Genomic DNA, 18743 nt, shown 5'->3' with positions numbered 1-18743 from the left:
CTCTGTGTTCTATTACAGGAACAAACACGGACACGAGCACAGACGTTATTGCCTCTTTACTCATTGCAAGCAGTGTCTGTTCAAATATTTATCGTATTGAGAAGCATTATGACTGCTGGAAAAGTGCGTAGCATTCCAGATGCCCACACAGAGTCACCTCAGTGGCCACACTGAGAGAGAAACACTCACTGTGTTAGGTGACAGGCACCAATGTTCATTTCAGTTTCAGCTCTACTGTGTAGTTAGCGGGCAGCACTCTTAGCGTGACACAACAATCCTCAGGTCACCTGATGTCTACCTTGATGGCAGACTGTGTGGTTTCTGTTGTAGCTGAAGAGACTTCTGTAAAACAGCTCCCCCTGCTGCTGGTACTCAACATTGCTCAGGAATTGCTAAGCAGGAGAACCAGGAGCATAAAGGGGTCAAGCCACCAGGGGGCGAGCTGACCAAGTGGTTTTGTAATACACAGAGGTAATACTGCTCTGGCCAAACGTTTTGCATCACCCTATAGAATTAACAAATGTTGCTTCATGAAGTCAAATGAAACCTGCTGAATAATGTTATGTTAACATATTGAATTACATACCGCTTTGTAGTTTTGCCATACACTTAACGATAAACTGACAAAACAGACTTTCATGACCCCTAGAAGGCTAAACAAATGGGTTTTGAAAGTGTTACAATGTGTACATACATAAGGTGATCAGACGTCCCAGGAAGACAGTGACATTGTCACATCGTCACAGCTTTGCTATTGCAGTGTGCTCAGCAAGCTGACAGTACAGTCATTTATCATACAAAAATAAAATAGACATTTTAAAATTATGATCGTGTTATTATATGCTTATTTGAAGTGCTTCAGAGTTGCTACAACTTCAGTGAATTGAAGAAAAAAAAAATCCAGGTTTTTCACTCTGGAAATCAGGTAACCCTATACAAGCACAAAGTCACATTCTCTAATGATTAAAACCCCCGCAAAGGTTAACTGGTACAACATCAGAAGCATCTAAATTGAATTTCAGTTCAAAGACCAACTTAGAACACGTTTTAGGAGATTAAACACAGCTCACAGAACGATACCGACCCTTAATCCTCTCCAATCTTCAAGTCGGGGTTTCTTTCATTCCCCAGTCTTGTGTGCATGTCAAGTGATTGTTGAATTGCAATATTGATGTGCAGAATCAAAGTGCTGGGTCAGCCGCACTCCTGTTTCTAAAGCTCACGTGGAGTTGCTTTGATCAGGAGCTCCTGTGATCTGACTTCTGAAGTTGTTAGAAAACTGGAAAACAAAATGCAAACAAACTTCAAGCACCCTGGATATCAATGCAAGCTTTCTGTGGCAAGTTAGACACAAGGAATTTTATTGGTGGTGAAGGGGGAGGGAGTGGGTCAGTGAGTAAGCAGTCCCATTACCTTTTGTATATGAGTTACCCCGTTGTGTGTAAGGTATCTGTAATTGTTATACACTAGTGTGCACTTTTATTAGAGCACCCCATTGCTTCTGTATCAGAACACCCCATTGCTTCTGAATCAGAACACCCCATTGCTTCTGTATCAGAACACCTCATTGCTTCTGTATTAGAACACCCCATTGCTTCTGTATCAGAACACCCCATTGCTTCTGTATTAGAACACCCCATTGCTTCTGTATCAGAACACCCCATTGCTTCTGTATCAGAACACCCCATTGCTTCTGTATTAGAACACCCCATTGCTTCTATATTAGAACACCCCATTGCTTCTGTATTAGAACACCCCATTGCTTCTGTAAATATGTTGTGCATATGAAATCAGACCACTGGAACTGAACATCTAGTGGTCGTTTCATTCAATGACTTTAATAGGCCACACATGCAATTTATTTAAAATAGTAAGAGAAAAGGAACACACAGACACACATGCTAAAATGCAGGAGACTTTTCGAAGTTGTTTAAGATGCTTAATTAAAGTGCAAAGTGGTCTAACGTTTTCACACACGAGTGCCTGTTGTATCTGTATCACTGATTACTGACTGAAAATGGAAATTGTCACCCCCAGAGGTTTTCATGCAGGTAGTTAAATAAAGGCTATAAATGACAAATCTGGAGGTGTTCTAACACACTACTGTAAGTGGTGTGCAGTTTTGTCAAAGGGACCGCAAATCAGAATTGAGCTCACTAGGCACCTGGCCGGTGGGTCCGCTGTAGCGTGATGAGGAGAAACAGTCTCTGTCGGTTTTGCCAAGGCCAATCCCACGCTCCCTCCAGAATCCCCAGCAAAGCCCTGTGACTTCGCACAGCCAAGACACAAACCTGTGCTCCTGTGACAGCATGACCCACCCTGCACACCACACGGCCGTGCCTTTACCAGGTGAGCCACTCGGGAACCCCCAGTGTGCGCCAGGTTTGAATTCACTGCTTTAATACTTCTGAACTGACCTGAACCTACCTATAGCTAATGCAAAAAAACAAACAAACTGGAGAGTCAACAAGGCCCGTGCAAACCGAAAGTTAAATAAAAAAAAAGGGCTGATACAGTTGAAAGGTCACACTGTCACATGATCTGAATGGAATGAGGATGGCTGTTCAGTGCTGGCATTTAGGATACTTCAGACAAACTCAAAGCAGCTGCCATGTATAGGCAGATTTAGAGGTAGCTCAGTACTGGAGCAACAGAGCCACCCAGTATCATTGCAAAAATCATCAAACAGTCACAAAATGACATTGAAAGACAACCTTAAACAGTCACCAAAGACTTTGAAATTTTAAGTATGAATTTTTCTTGACGACATCCTTTTCAGTATTAATCAATATTGGCTTTGAAGAAACTGGTAGAAACGCCTTAAAGAAAGCGCTAATGGGTTTGAATTTCAGCACATGCACAGCTGCCCAAGGATTCTGCTTTGAAGTTTGACCTGGGAGCGTATTTTAAGTAATTATTTTTTGATTACATGCCTGCTAATTAGCACTAGCCTAAATCTAACTAAATCAATTAACACCGTTAAAACCTCGTTGACTTTAATATTTTATTAACCTGTCGGTTGAAGTATAACCCTCTTTCCTCTCCTTGTTGTAACTCGTCCTCAGCCCCTTCACTGCTTTATAGCCATTGCAATGCAGGTCTTAGAAGACTAGACCCACCAGTGGCTGTGTTTAAAGGCTGCTCAATCAGGGTATTGATGTTGAATTGGCAGCAGGACAGGCAAACGCATGTCTTTCTCTTGTCTCTTTTGAATACATGGCACTGAGGAGCAAGCCTGCAGTGTGACTTGAAGACGGAGAGCAATAAAAATGAGAAGAGGCTCAAGTGGCAAAGGGACCAGAAGGTCTTGCCCTGAGAGACAAATCAGAGCGTGGCATTCCCACTACCAGCAGACTAACAGTACAAGCTGGAGAGCCAGCTCCATTCACCCCACAGTTCAGGGACCAGATGGCGAGGGCAGCTGGGATAATTTAGCGGAAAATTCTCAATTTAGCCCCAGGGCTGGGAAGAGGCCTAGTATCATACTCAGAGTTGAGGTAGTGTTTCATTACCTTAGCTTGTTTTTTCTGGTTAATTTTGTTTAAAAATATTTAAAATCAGCCGATATCCCCTTTCGGTCACAATTTTTTATTTACATTTTGTGACATTTTAAAAAGTTTTAAGTGAACTCGGTGGCGTTCGAGAAGCTGACCTTCCAAATCTTTGAAAACAAAACATATGTAGGCATTATAAAATAGATACACAGATAGGAAACATATTCTAGTACAATTATACACAAAGAGACTGATGGGGATATGACGTAGCTGAATGCAGATATGTTTTCTGCTGTAAACTACAATGAAAGTGTACCTTTTTTGTATGTAAAGATTTATCTGGAAATGATTACACTATACGGAAGAGGATATATGACATACAGTCGTTTACATTTTTAGTATGAGTTATTTAAAGATTTAGAGTGTGTTTCGATGGATAAAACACATTTAATTGATTACTTGAAATTGTGATAAAGTGAGATTTCTAGAACTTGCCATTGAGGCCCCATTAAGAGACAGCAATAGAATTGCAATTCAAACATATAGCACTAGACTAGGATAGCAACTCCAGGTGCTGCAGTGAATGAAGTGGCCAGTTGGGGTCACTATCTGTCCCTCTGAGCCTGAGCTCATGATACTAAGACCTGTAAGGGGTGCTGTGCCTTTCCTTTATCGTGCGAAATACCACAACATCCTGTAAACTACCCTAGCCCATACCCTGGCAAAGTCAGTTTAATTCCCATAATCCTAAATTTGTAGAATTTATCGAACCTTGTTATAATTGTTTAGGATTTGCTAAACAAGCTCCTTAAAAATAACATCAACCGATAGAAAATACTGAAATATCCTAATGTGCTATCATTGTACAGAACCATTGTCCTGCAAACTGATAAAACTCTCACCCCTTTTAATGACTGAAATGGTTGGAGGATGAAATGATTAGAATAATTATGAAGGCATTTGTCAAACTGACTTCAAGTTTTACAGCAAACCTAAATGCCTACTTAATAGGCGAAAAAAAAACTGCAGTTTGACACAAATTGTACTCAAATGATACATAAATGCTATCCTGTCAAAAACAATTGAAGAAAACATAATTGTGACATTTTAAGTACACTGAAACAATTATTCGCCTGTCTTGGAACTGTATATTCATTTTGAAATACCTTTCTTATTTTGCTTAGAAGATCAATACAAACTCTAAGTTGCGAATTGCTTGTGTGCGGTTTCACAAATGAGAAACTTCAATAATGACTTTGAAAACATACATTTATTAATTGTTACATCTGTAATCCAAAAAAACACTTTGGAAATGTCCATGAAATAAATGGAGCAGTATATAAATTTAATATTTAATAACAAAAAAAAGAAGCAGAAAATATACATCTGTACACTTTTTTAAACATTTGATTTCAGTTCAGCTCTTAAATGATACAGCTATGCATTCCATTTTGGTATCTAGTACTGATCTATATTTTTATTTTATATGATTTGTATTTTTTTTTAAGCTGTAATAAGAAAAATGGAACACAAACAATGGCATGGTTTGACTTCAACATTTCAGCATCCTTAACTTTAAATAATGGACTTAATACGACACCTCCAAATACACTGAAGCAGTTAGTAGATTTTTTTTAAGTTGCTGCATAATTATTGGATTCTCTGGTGTCCTGCAAATTACTTGAAATGCAGTTCAGTAGGAAGCAGGAATCAGGTCTATTCAAATGAAGTAACACTGAGAAGGTAAGCGCATACATCAGAGTATTGTTTTCTCAGTTCAAAGTGAAAAGATTTTTGTTTGTACATCAAAGAGACCCATCTGGGAGGGAGTGTGTGTGTAAGGGGGGGGGGGGGGGGGGGGTACAGGAAATGAGAATTAGGGCAATTAACAACTTCTTCACAATAATAAAACACATTAAAGAATGGGCCACTTCTTAAAGGAATACAGCTGCTTGCATCTCTTTGATACTTCAATGTATTTTGGCTTCTTCTTTGGTGTGTCTGTTTCTCATTCACATGCAAGAAAGATTTAAGCTTCAGCGTTCAGTTCACTGCAGTTCACATTCGCTGAGTGGATAGTTTGGAAGGGCATGAAGAGGGAGGCATGCCATACGGCTGTTTCACCTCTTAACCTCTGCACCCAAGCCCTCTCAATTTACCTGTGTTTCATATTCTTGTCATTTTTATTTTGGTGACGAGTGACAGTGGACTAGGACCTCATAACGGATGGGGGGGTTATTAAAAGAACAGAAGAAAAGTTTGAGAACGAGAAATTCAGCCAACCAAGGCCCATCCCTGGTTAGCACACCATTCTCCTCTACCAGGGAACGTTTAAACTCTCTTTAGAAATCCTACAGTCATCCAATATGATAATATCACTACTATAGTATTGACACCCAATTCATATTGAGCGTCTATTGCAGCAATATTGAATCCTGATTTATTTAAATTGTGCTCTGTTTATGGTACTGGCATAGGAGGTTTGGTGGGCCTGTGGTTAAAGGAAGGGGCTTGTTACCAGGTTCCCAGTTCAATCCCAGCTCAGCCACTGACTCACTGTGTGTGACCCTGAGCAAGTCACTTAACCTCCTTGTGCTCCGTCCTTCGGATGAGAAGTCCTATTGGAAGTGACTCTGCAGCAGCAGCAGCAGCAGCATGTGGTGCATAGTTCACCCCCTAGTCTCTGTAAGTCACTTTGGATAAAAGCATCTGCTAAATAACTAATTCATAATAATAATTCATGAATTAATAATAATGGCCTGGGAAGGCATATTGAATTCCCGGGACACCTTCCTCAAAACCAGGACGATCGGGTGAAAGCAGTGGCAGATGACAACTCTATCTTTATATATATGAAGAACAGCTGATCCAATTGTGATGAAACTTGCTCTTAACGTTAGAGAGTATCAAATTCCAGGGTACATGGAGGTGTATGTCTGTCCATCTATCTGTATGTTTTCTGTATATCTGGAAAATCACTTATCGAATCAGATTCTGTCCTGTCCTGTCGGTGAGATGGGCGGCTCTTTTGCATTGCGGTTAAGGTGCTTGCTTGCAGTACGTAGGGTTGCCGGTTCAGACCCAGCCTCCACCCTGTCACATTTGCCTCAGAGAGTAGATGATTATATATTTGGGGGTACCTGTCTGTTCTTCTGTATGTCACACTTCTTACATGATGGTTTCTTTTTTTCAGAACAGCTCAAGCAGAGATTGTGGAACCCAGGTCCCCAGAGTGCAAAGGATTGCAATGCATTGGATACAAGGTGTTTGATGGTGTTGCATTAGTTACTGGTTTCAGCTTCTAAACAATAAAACTATGAAGAAAACCAAGTTTCTTTGACAAACTTTTTTGTTAAAGAAAAGTTAATGTATTTTAGAGAATTTTAGAGTTTCTTTTTACCGTTATTGATAATATACAATACAATTAGTAAGAAAGGTAGTCATTTTTTCTTTATTTTATTACATTAGAATAATTAAACAATTCATTTAAAGTGACGTAATTTACTGTAGTGTGCAAATTTATTGAAACATCTCAAGATTTGTCATTTATATCCTTTATATATCGACCTGCATGAAAAACTCTGGGTGTGAGAATTTCAATTTCCGGTCAGTAATCAGTGATATAGATAGGCACTCGTGTGAAAATGTTAGACCACTTTGTGCTTTAATTAGGCATCTTAAACAACTTCTAAAAAGTCTCCTGCATTTTAGCATTTGTGACTATGTGTTCCTTTTCTCTTACTATTTTAAATTAATTGCACCTGTGGTCTTTTAAAGTCATCAATTAAATTAGACAATCACGAATTTGCCTATTTTGACAAAGATTTTCAGTCCCAGTGGTTTGATTTCCTATGCACAACAAATCCAAACTACAGAAGCAATGGGGTGTTCTAGTACAGAAGCAATGGGGCGCTGTGATACAGAAGCAATGGGGCGCTGTGATACAGAAGCAATGGGGTGTTCTAATACAGAAGCAATGGGGTGTTCTGATACAGAAGCAATGGGGTGTTCTGATACAGAAGCAATGGGGTGTTCTGATACAGAAGCAATGGGGTGTTCTAATACAGAAGCAATGGGGTGTTCTAATACAGAAGCAATGGGGTGTTCTAATACAGAAGCAATGGGGTGTTCTGATACAGAAGCAATGGGGTGCTGTGATACAGAAGCAATGGGGTGTTCTAATACAGAAGCAATGGGGTGTTCTAATACAGAAGCAATGGGGTGCTCTGATACAGAAGCAATGGGGTGTTCTAATACAGAAGCAATGGGGTGTTCTAATACAGAAGCAATGGGGTGTTCTAATACATTTGCACACTGCTGTATATCTGATAGAAACTATCTGAAAGAAATGTTAGATGTCTATATCACATCAATACCAGAGTCTACTATAGACTACTAGAGTCTATATACTGTAGTCTACTGGTTTATTGTTCTAATTCTTTGCTTATGCTTATTATTTTTCACCTCTTGCGTTTTGCCGGCACAAAACAGACTTCCATGTGGAAAATGCCTGCAGTGTAAAGACCAATAACTCTACCATCAAAGCCCCATCTGTTTTGCAGACACCAAACAATGACTGTGTCTGGGGTTCACCCTGCAATACTGGACAAATTTGCACAGGAAGTTTATCTTTCCCCCTCTCAGCTTTGAGGACAGGACCTCGTTAGGAGTGAACGTTTGTTGGTAAATCACCGATGATCAAAGGCAAGGAGACAATGCCTTCATAGGGTTTTTTTTATGGTCTCCAACACTCCACATCTTTACAGCTAAGCCCTTCTCTTGCTTGGGTTGACACACCTCCATGGAGACCAACTTGGTGCTACACTGGTGTCTTGTATCACCTTACAATTGCCAGTAGATCTTAAACGCTCCATTCCCTTACAGTCACATTGAGTTTTACACTGAAACAGGGTTCACTGGTGTCCACTGTGTGCATCCTGCTGCTCTGTGCTGGTGGAGCTGAGAAAGAGAAAGGGAGGTGAGGCTTTTATACTCTCTGAACAGCCTCCCTCTGCTCTGTGCTGGTGGAGCAGAGAAAAAGGGAGGCTCTTATCCTCTCTGAAAACTCTCCCTCTGCTCTGTGCTGGTGGAGCAGAGAAAGAGAAAGAGAGGCTCTTATCCCCTCTGAAAACTCTCCCTTGTATCCTTACTTAATAGTCCACCTTTGCCCTGTGCAAAACAGATCATAGTTTGTTCTGATTGTAATCTGTACCACACTAAAACTGCCTTGTCAAGCTAAATACCACTTCAGTTTAACCACAGCAAGCTCTTAGAGGAGCTGGTTATTGTATTGTATAAAGAAATCAATACAATTCCAGCTTGTTACCAACAGCGGTTAGTTTTTCAAAAGAAAAAAAAAGAAAAAACATGCTTGTCTTCTTCACCAAGCCCATCATTGCATTGTAATGGCTAAGTGGGGTCCGAATCCAGGCTGAATGCTAATGAGCAAACCCCATACAATACAACCCCCTGCTGCCTTGTAAATCAGCACTCTGGCTAGCAGACATATGGTGCTAGCAGCTGTTATTGAACCCTTTTCCTCTTTCACACTCAAACAAGTCTGCCACCCTGAGTGGCTGATCAGGAGGACACTGAGGGGACTGGTTGACATGCAGCTACTAGCAAGGCTGCCCCCATCCCTTGTTATAATAATGGACCACTATTAGAGATTCTGGTTGTGTCATTATGGTTTCTTTGGAACAACCTTGGGGTTCTGGAATGCCCTTCCAGATTCCATGATGTCATTGTCAAGCCTCTCAGGGTTTAAAACTGCTGCTCAGCATCATCTGTGCTTGAGGTGAACCTGTTTAAGTTGTAATAAAACCATAACTATGTTTTTTTAATCTTTTTTTTAACATACTTCTCTCTTTGTATTAGTGCTGCAATGTAACTGTGCTGGCCTGCGGGCACAAAGTGAATAACCTAAACTAAATATTAGAGTACCGCTGAATAGGAATCGCCTTTGCCTGTTGACCAATCACATGTGCAGGAACGTCTTGTAGCTATTGTTGAAAGGGTTGGCCAAAAATGTAATTGGAATTAGTTTCAACTTTAATGGAACTACCAGGGTTTAATTTGTTCCAGGGTGCAGTGGATCCCAGATCTGGTACCTTTTTGTCTGACAGACGAGAATTATACAGTTTGCAAATGATAAGCAGTATGAAAATAATATACATATTTTTAGCGTCGTCGCTCCTGTTCATTAGAGTTAGTCGGCCTGGCGCTGGTTTTGTATAAAGGTGTCTTCTAAATAAATAAATAAAAATAACACTACCTTGAATCTGCACCTTTGCGAAACCTTTATCATTTTTTTATATTCAAAAAGAACATTAAACGTAGCTTGCCACTTGTATCTTTACTAGACTGTATCCCAGCTCACTTCTGCCATCCCTTTGTCTATGAATTCTTCAGCACATTATCTAGCCAGAGACCCCCAGGACACAAGGTCAATGACATCTTGACTGGGCTTGCTCAGAACAATGAAGGGGGTTTATCCGACAACAAAGCAGTGTGCAGGGTCAGTTCAGCGTGTGAGGAGCAATGAGAAGTCCACGGGAGCAGTTTAAAGAACAAAAAGGATAGGAAATGATACTTGACTCTCTGACCCCTTTAAAGACCAGCCTGTGTCTTCTAGTTGTATTATGAAAATGCAGCCCACTTCAGTGCATTAAAAATAAATTACATTAAGAAATACACTTCATCCCTATGTTCAGCATTTCAAATACGTGGTCTTTAAGTCCTTATAGTGACCAGTAAAGAGTTCATCAACATATATTTTGTTCTGATTCTGTAATCTGATGTTTTGGACTATCGTGCCCAGATTTTTATATAATCCCATATGGAAGAGAAATTAAAAATATATATAATTGAGATCAATTGGATATATATTTTGTAATGTGTTCCACAATATAAATTCAAAAATACAAAGACAATATTGCAATATCCTTTTATGAAATATATTTAACATGCTGAAATATATATAGGTATATATTTTGAAAGGTTGCTGAAGTATATGGGAATATATTCAGGAATACACTGTAGTTTGGAAATGGAATACAATATATTTGAACACATTTCAATATATTTTCAGAATAAGACCAGGATTTGTTCACGTTTTGACTGCCAGCCCCTTTAATCGATCCACAGATATTACACTTGTGTTTTCAATCTATCAATGAAGCAAAACCTTTATTTATCCAGATGAGTCGTCAATTGAGAACAAATTCTCATTCACAAGGACGAGCTGGTAAGAGGCTCCCACCATCACAGCAAACAAAAATAAAAAAAACACATCATCAATCATAAAACATAAAACTCAGCAGCAACTCAGCAGGTACAGATGTCAGTCAGCGATGAGTCGACCCTACGGCTAAAAGCAGCCTCAGATATGAACCGATCAAATTTTTGTTGAAACTCATTCCTGGCTTTGGCTGCTGCAAACTGAAATGAGTGACGACCAAAAACCTTTGATACCCTGGGAACAGCCAGTCTAATCAAATTGCTGGATCTTAAGGTGCACGATGAAGAAGATAGCTCCAGTAAACCACGCAAGAAAGCAGGCGTTTCCTATATAGGTAGACTATGGGCAGAATTACAGCCTTCTGGAAAGCACACCTCAGCACAGTGGTATAGCAATCAATTGCAGTACATCCCATTGAGGTTTGCTCTCAAGTCTCAGCGCTGATTAAAAAGATGGCAATTAAAATTGAGGAGGGGGGGGGGGTTGCTAGATTTAATTACAGAGAAACTTGGAAGATATTTCTTCTGTGCTTTTTTTAAATACACCTGTGATTTTGCGTCTCCAGCCAGGCTTAACAAGACTGAACATCAAACTCTGTTTGAACTATTCCCATTGTTACTTTCATTCACATCAATGCAATTCAGTGCATTAAGACACGTGTTAAAAGCAAAGGAAATTACATTAGACACCGTGCGGTCATCTTTTTATGTGTTAACTTTAATGATAAAGATTGTGGTGAAAACTTTTGATTTAACACATTCCCTAAGATTACATTTGAATTAGCATTTTAGTACACAATTACACTGTGAGTCTTTGACACTATTGAATGCTAATTAAATCAGTATCTTTATCACAAATATTTAATATGTTTTAGAAGATGTAATAAGGATAGCAGAGCCATATATTAAAATATAGAGTCAGTTTTTGCTATGTGCTGTGCTATATATCTATTTGAAAGAAAGTGAGCAAACACTGTTGACAGACCAGTTTGTTTACATTGAATGAGTTTGTTTACATTCATGAATGACATCTCATGTTATGAATAGGACACACATCTATAAAGCTGATATTGTACAGGACACACATCTATAAAGCTGATATTGTACAGGACACACATCTATAAAGCTGATATTGTACAGGACACACATCTATAAAGCTGATATTGTACAGGACACACATCTATAAAGCTGATATTGTACAGGACACACATCTATAAAGCTGATATTGTACAGGACACACATCTATAAAGCTGATATTGTACAGGACACACATCTATAAAGCTGATATTGTACAGGACACACATCTATAAAGCTGATATTGTACAGGACACACATCTATAAAGCTGATATTTTCACAGTTTTCTGATCTGTAAGCACACACTATTGGTATTTTTTTAAAACAGTATAGGAAATCTTAGCAACACTTGGGTTACATATCAGGCACTTACTTTCGGTGGTCTACAGTTAAAACTAACTTAATGTCAAGGACTGACATCAGTTTAATGTGGACCACTATTTTCTGCACTATAAAGGCAGTGGCATGAATCACTTTAATTAGTAATGGCACAGTAGGGTCAGATGTTGATTGTACTACCTTAAATGACTAGCCCTGGGATAAAAGTGCCTCTACACTGGTTTGCATACAGATGTAAGGGTTTTTTTTATTTTAATGGACTCGTATTATTGAGAAGAAAATGAAAGAAAATGATTAAGGGCGAGTACAGCGTGATAACAAAGAGACTGGCCAGACCTTAACTTGAACCCTTGTCTTGGGGTGTTCACACCGGGCCCCATTTATCGGCGTGCTAGTTTCCACACGAGTGTGCTACTTTGATCGGCTATGTTCAATTCAATTAGCTCTGTGTTCACCCAGATGGGGCAAACTTATAAACACATAGGCGTCCCACCCCCCATCTGTCACTAAGAAGTGACAGGCGGGCACACAATACACTTCTGTTCTGATCTCTACACATGTTTGAAACACTTGTTATATATATATATATATATATATATATATATATATATATATATATATATATATATATATATATATATATTGCGTGCCAGTGAACAATGCCGTGTTTGCGAAGTCACTGTGAACCACATTTTCAAGCTTTAAACATCAATGCTTTACATTTTAAATTCCAGTATATTGCCAACATACCATAAAAGCGATTCTTAGAATACAGCCACTGCAGCACTACTGGCAAGATTCTACAGAATAATGCATATAGGCTGGTATGCATTTAATTCATCATGTGATGAATGTTTGTGCGTTTTCAGTGTTCTGCGCCGTATGCATTCCAACAAAGATATTTTGTTTCCCCAACAGTCTGCACATTTGTCTCAAAATGACCCGGGCGGTACTGCTGAACTTGTTTCTGATGTGTTTTAAATTGCTAAAAAGGCGATCTATTTTATCGACTCATTTATTAAATTGTATATAAACGGATAGCTAGACCGTTATTGATCATTTCTTTAGTTATGTCCAGTACGGTACACGGAACTGACAGCAATCTTTACAGTGATTTAACTCTATTATTATTATTATTATTATTATTATTATTATTATTATTATTATTATTAGTAGTAGTAGTAGTAGTAGTAGTAGTAGTAGTAGTAGTCATAGTAGTAGTAGTAGTAGTGTATTTATTGGTAATCTGTTATTACCGTGGCAGTATCATTCACATGGAATGCCTATTGTAAGTTGACAGGTGCACTTCTATAAAATTACATTATGAATTTGAGAGCGTTACAGCTAAACAGACTACTCTTAGAAAGTGGATTGCGGGTATCGACTTCCTGTATCCCGGGTTCGGTGTTTCATATTTGGAATATATATATATATATATATATATATATATATATATATATATATATATATATATATATATATATATAATTCTGTGTATCGCTATTTGATTTTATATTGATACCAAGAGCGGTTTCCATATGCCTATCGAATGTTAACAATGTCTGTAAAATGTATATATATATATATGTATGTATATATATATATATATATATATATATATATATATATATATATATATATATATATATATATATACATATATATATATATATATATACATTTTACAGACATTGTTAACATTCGATATACACACACATTTAAATTGATATATACATGTATGTATATATCAATTTAAATGAATTGCGAAGCGGGCCAAGGTGAGTGAGTGATCTGGTTCTGCTGTTCTGATTTCCTAAATCCATAAAAGTGAATGAAAAAACCTGCAGCAATGGAGTGAACTTACCAAAAGTACTTTAAAGATGACCGTTGCCTACCTAACACAGTCACCTCGCTCTCCCCCTCCCCGTCCACCCCCTCCGCTCCTCTAACAATGCACACAGCACAAGCCCGCACTAGGGGGTCGAGCGCTTTAAACGAGATACACTCTGATCCCTTTGAAATGACCCCCAAGGATTTCAGGATTGGTTGCTTCAGCCGACATCAAAAGGGGTGCAGCGGCGCTCGAAGGCGATTGGTTGCGAGGAGAGCCAAAAGGTTTTTCCAAAGGAGAGAAAAACACTGGAGCAAGCACTGATCTCTGCAAAACTAAACTCTGGAACTGAGCTGTCCTGAAAGAGGATTACTGTCGATGCACTCCCGTACTGTACCTACAACTGTACCGCTGTAGCGGGCGCGCCGATCGCTTCTTTTGGTTTGGAATAAGATATAGACAGATGGCTGCACTTGCAGTGCCGAGAAGCGATAACTTTCTACACACATTTTTACAGGTTGGTGTTTTATTTATGTATTTATTTACATATACAATATACGCATGACCGTAACTCCTTAATTTTTTAAGACTCCTTAATTTGTTTCTGTTGGTTTGCAGTGTAACATAGATTTGGAGGTAAATACCAAGCAGTCATTTAAATACTGCCAGCTATAGTTTGAAAAAGTTTGACCTCGATGCCAGGTCTGACTGAGTACGACGCTGAATACACGGTACATCAAATAATGTGCGATAGTATCGTCTCTCGATCACAGCAGCGAAATAGTTCATCAATATGCAGCGCGATCATATAACAATACTGGCCTATATGTTTATTATTATTATTATTATTATTATTATTATTATTATTATTATTATTATTATTATCCATCAGCAGTGTATTTCAGCCATGCTGTAGGTATGTATGCTTTAGGCAGGTATCTGATTCGCTTACAGTAACCAGGCAGGTAAGAAGATAGCGGTACATCCGTTTGCTCGGAAATAAGATCATTATATTGGGCTGTCTGGCATTTACCTCTAAAGATGCATTTCAATTGCTCATTTGAGATTACTCTTTTTTTATTTGGGTCCCGATTATTTATTTATTTATTTATTTTTGCCAAACTTTTAAACTAAAACAAATACTTTTTTTTAAGTATATACATTTATTGTAAAATACAAAAGCAGTTCTTTCCTCGTGACGTTACTGCATTTTAACACCCATTTTACAGGAAACGAACCCTTGCAATACAGAACAATTAAAATACCGAAAAGCCATTGCAAAACACGTGCTCAATGACAACGGGACTAGCAGTTACAACCCTCGTAATTTCAGGCAGTAGATATTGCTTTGTGGGAATTTTGCAGATCTCCGCTGCGGAGCGGTTCTCTTGTCAAACTCTTGTCAGGCTCTTTCTTATTAAAACTACTGCCTTCTTATCTGGTCAACAGCGCGCCGCACAGCAAGGGCGCGCCATGGGCAATCGATTATTCCACAGTATGTATTTCACGGCCCTTTGAAGTAGAAATTCTTTTGTGATTGTCGCCTAGAAGCGAACATCTGACCCACTGCTTATTGAATTAGATCAAGGTTTTACTTTAATGTAGCAACATTTAGGAAAGCTGTATTCAAACCACGTCTACACCAAAAACCTGCGAAACTAGGTTAGCTATAGTCTTTGTGTTTGTGACTTTGGTTTTGGTAGTTCAAGCAATCTGTCAGAATAATTGATATCTTTGGTTTATATTATTAATGTATGCATGTTTGTAATTTGCAGTATCCAAGTGGAGACTCACTAAAACTGGTCTAAAACGTAACAAATAAAATGAATGGAAGATTTGAATGTTGGAATATTTAGTTTCATGGTTACTGTTTGTAATGACTGTATACAGGTATCAATTTCAATGGTACTGGCAATTTTTATATGCCTTAGTTACAAATTCCAATCTGGGTCTGCTTCACTTTTCAAGGGTAGACAGAGATCTGCATGCTTGCACACTTCATATACTTCTGTAACTATAAAGTTCCCAATGTTAACTCCCTTGTTCCAATATTGCAGGACCGGACTCCGAGTTCATCCCCTGACAGTGGACCCTATCCTTTGGCTTTCCTGGCTTCCACTTGTGGACAAGTAAGACCGATCGGGACCTCATCCTCCGAGGTGCCTCAGTTTCCATATGACCCAGCAGTGGGATCAACTGCTGGAATGTTTCAGCTCTGGAGCAACGAGGTTCCTGCGAGCACCGGAATGGGATCCCACCAGATGACCTTCAGCGTTCCCAAACTCCAGTACCCAGGACACATGTCCGCCCACCACGAACTTCCTCTAACCCCCCCGGCAGAACCCTCCACATACTCCTTCGAACTGTCTCCAGTCAAGGTACTGACATCCCAGGTCCAGAACCCTTCATACCATTACCCCCAGACCAACCAGAACTTCTCCAACTTTCTCCAGAACTCGTCTGGCTTGCCTGGAAGGCATCACCTGCACGGTGGGCATGTGGAGGACACCCAGCAGTGGTGGAGCCTCCAGCAAAGCAACACCAACAACAGCGGCCATCCGTTCACCCTGGGGAGGCCCTTGGTTTTGGGTCACCAGCCCCAGATTGCTGCCCTTCTCCAGGGCTCCTCCAAAAGCTTGCTGACCACCACCAGAAGATGCAGGAGGTGCAAGTGTCCCAATTGCCAGTCCTCAAGCAACGGAGGCAGCACAGACGAGCTGGGCAAGAAGAAGCTTCACATCTGTCACATCCCAGAGTGCGGCAAGGTCTACAAAAAGACATCCCACCTTAAGGCTCACCTGCGCTGGCACGCTGGTGAAAGGCCCTTCATCTGCAACTGGCTCTTCTGTGGGAAAAGCTTCACCCGGTCCGATGAGCTTCAGCGCCACCTCAGGACTCACACTGGAGAGAAGAGGTTCAGCTGCCAGGAGTGCGGCAAGAGGTTCATGAGGAGCGACCACCTTTCCAAACACGTCAAGACGCACCAGAACAAAAAGAGCAAACAGCCCGGAGGAGACGCTCTTCTCAGCAGCATCAAGAAAGAGTAGAGCCGTGGGTGTTTGGGCATTCTGACTGGCCACCTAAAGTGTATTTATTCTCTAAAGCATCGCTGGGCTCAGCAACTAAAGCTGTCCTTCAGATACAATATTCTGGCATTCTAACTGGCCTCCTCTTCCATGCCTTTTGGAATTGTTCTGACCATTTCTGTGAATGGATTGCTTAGCAACACACTTCGATCCTGCGGACAATAGGGGTCTTACGGAAAATGAACATTCCAGAACATCTTGGCCGGTACAAGACTATTAAAAACTGCTGATATACAGTAGAAGTACTTTTTTATTATGTGCTGCTACAATACACAAACTGTTTCCTGGGGACCAAAATGTTCTGCGTCGAAACTGTTTATCACTGGCAATGCAGACTTTTATGTTACAGTGTGTATTGTACGTTTAATACATTATTTAAGGTTTTTAAATGGTTGTTTCCTTAAATCCTGGTACCTCTGGAATCGCCCTTTTCCCATTGTACCATGGATCAGGGATTATATAAATATTTCGTGTAGCGCAAGCCAGGGCAATGAAAGTACTGAGAAGCCTGGATCGGGTTTGAGGTGCTTGTGAAACTTGAGATTGAAAAGAGCAGCTTGTGATCAAGCTGCTTTGAGGTTTGGGCTTGAGAGATAGGGAGAGGAAAGGGGGTCCCCATTTGATTGATGATAACGAGGGCTCAGCCTCAGGCCAGTTGCTCGGCAACATCGGGGACCAGAAATTAGGAACCTGAAAGGAAATTATAGAAAAGAGTTCCCTGACTGGTCCAGAGCTGCCCTCAGATGAGGTGAGATATCCGAAGCCGGGCACGGAGAAGCAACCGCAGGGAACCTAGAAGAAGTAGGAAAGAGATGAGTTAGTTTAGGACTCGAGCGCCTGAATATAGGCTGAAAGAAAACAGAACCTCTTGATTGAGGTGAGATCACGCACATGAGCTGCGAAAGAATAGTGTGTGTCCAGGCGTACATACATACACACACCATTTGTACATTTGAACTGCATATAGAAAGTCTCCAGTCGCTTAAAATATCAATTATTTATATATGTATGGTTTGAATGAAATGTTTTATAAAGAAATATGATATCTAGAGATTATGTTCTAGGCAATACAAGAATGTCAAAGTCAGTGTTCTTAGTTACACGTATGTATGGAAAAGGGATTCAGGCTTTATTGACGATACTGCACTATAATCTTACATTCATGTAAAACGTATAGGTGAAGGTGCAATACCATGACAAAACACATATTTTGTATTAATTGTTCCTCGGTTCAAAGTTGTATATATATATTTGTACGCAACCTGGTGTAAAGTGAGGCAGCATGTCGGAAATTATTTGAACCTGAAATAAAAATATTGTTACAATTCAATATCGTCTTGATGCCTGCATTGAGAACACTTGTTTCAGCCCTTATCTGGTACCGTAGTAGATTAAGAAAGTTCTCAGTTTGCATGGATTACTTTCAGGTAGTCTAATACTTACTAGGTTATTTCACCTTTGGGTCATGTGACTGGCTGCAAAACATGTTGCTCACTAGGGGAAGCAGCCAATTGACTAATGACAGGAAAGAGCACCTTGAAGGGGTAGGGGCAATCTCATTCTCCGGGGGGAAATGACCTAGGAGGTGCGACACAACGTGAAAGTAAGGCATGCAAACTGAGGTTTCTTTCAACCTCTTGTCTTTTTGCAGTCGATTTAATAGTGGTTTGATATGTTTG

At 39.7% G+C, this 18743-nt stretch overlaps 1 protein-coding gene across 1 annotated transcript; it reads left to right on the top strand.

The window, feature by feature from the left end:
* Nucleotides 1-14163: 14163 nt before the first annotated feature.
* On the top strand, nucleotides 14164-18375 carry LOC117967024 (transcription factor Sp5-like). The gene is made up of 2 exons (XM_034914109.2): nucleotides 14164-14495; nucleotides 16036-18375. Exons 1-2 carry the CDS (start codon nucleotides 14442-14444, stop codon nucleotides 17023-17025), a joined length of 1044 nt encoding a protein of 347 aa, XP_034770000.1. The 5' UTR covers nucleotides 14164-14441; the 3' UTR covers nucleotides 17026-18375.
* The last annotated feature ends 368 nt before the right edge of the window (nucleotides 18376-18743 follow it).

This window comes from Acipenser ruthenus, chromosome 45, assembly GCF_902713425.1.
Source record: "Acipenser ruthenus chromosome 45, fAciRut3.2 maternal haplotype, whole genome shotgun sequence".
Taxonomy (NCBI): domain Eukaryota; kingdom Metazoa; phylum Chordata; class Actinopteri; order Acipenseriformes; family Acipenseridae; genus Acipenser; species Acipenser ruthenus.
This window is presented reverse-complemented; position numbering and strand designations above follow the sequence as displayed.

Coding starts and splice junctions, on each gene's coding strand:
- LOC117967024 (XM_034914109.2), top strand. CDS start 14,442: ATGGCTGCACTTGCAGTGCCGAGAAGCGATAACTTTCTACACACATTT. Junction 14,496..16,035: donor TTCTACACACATTTTTACAG/GTTGGTGTTTTA, acceptor CCAATATTGCAG/GACCGGACTCCGAGTTCATC.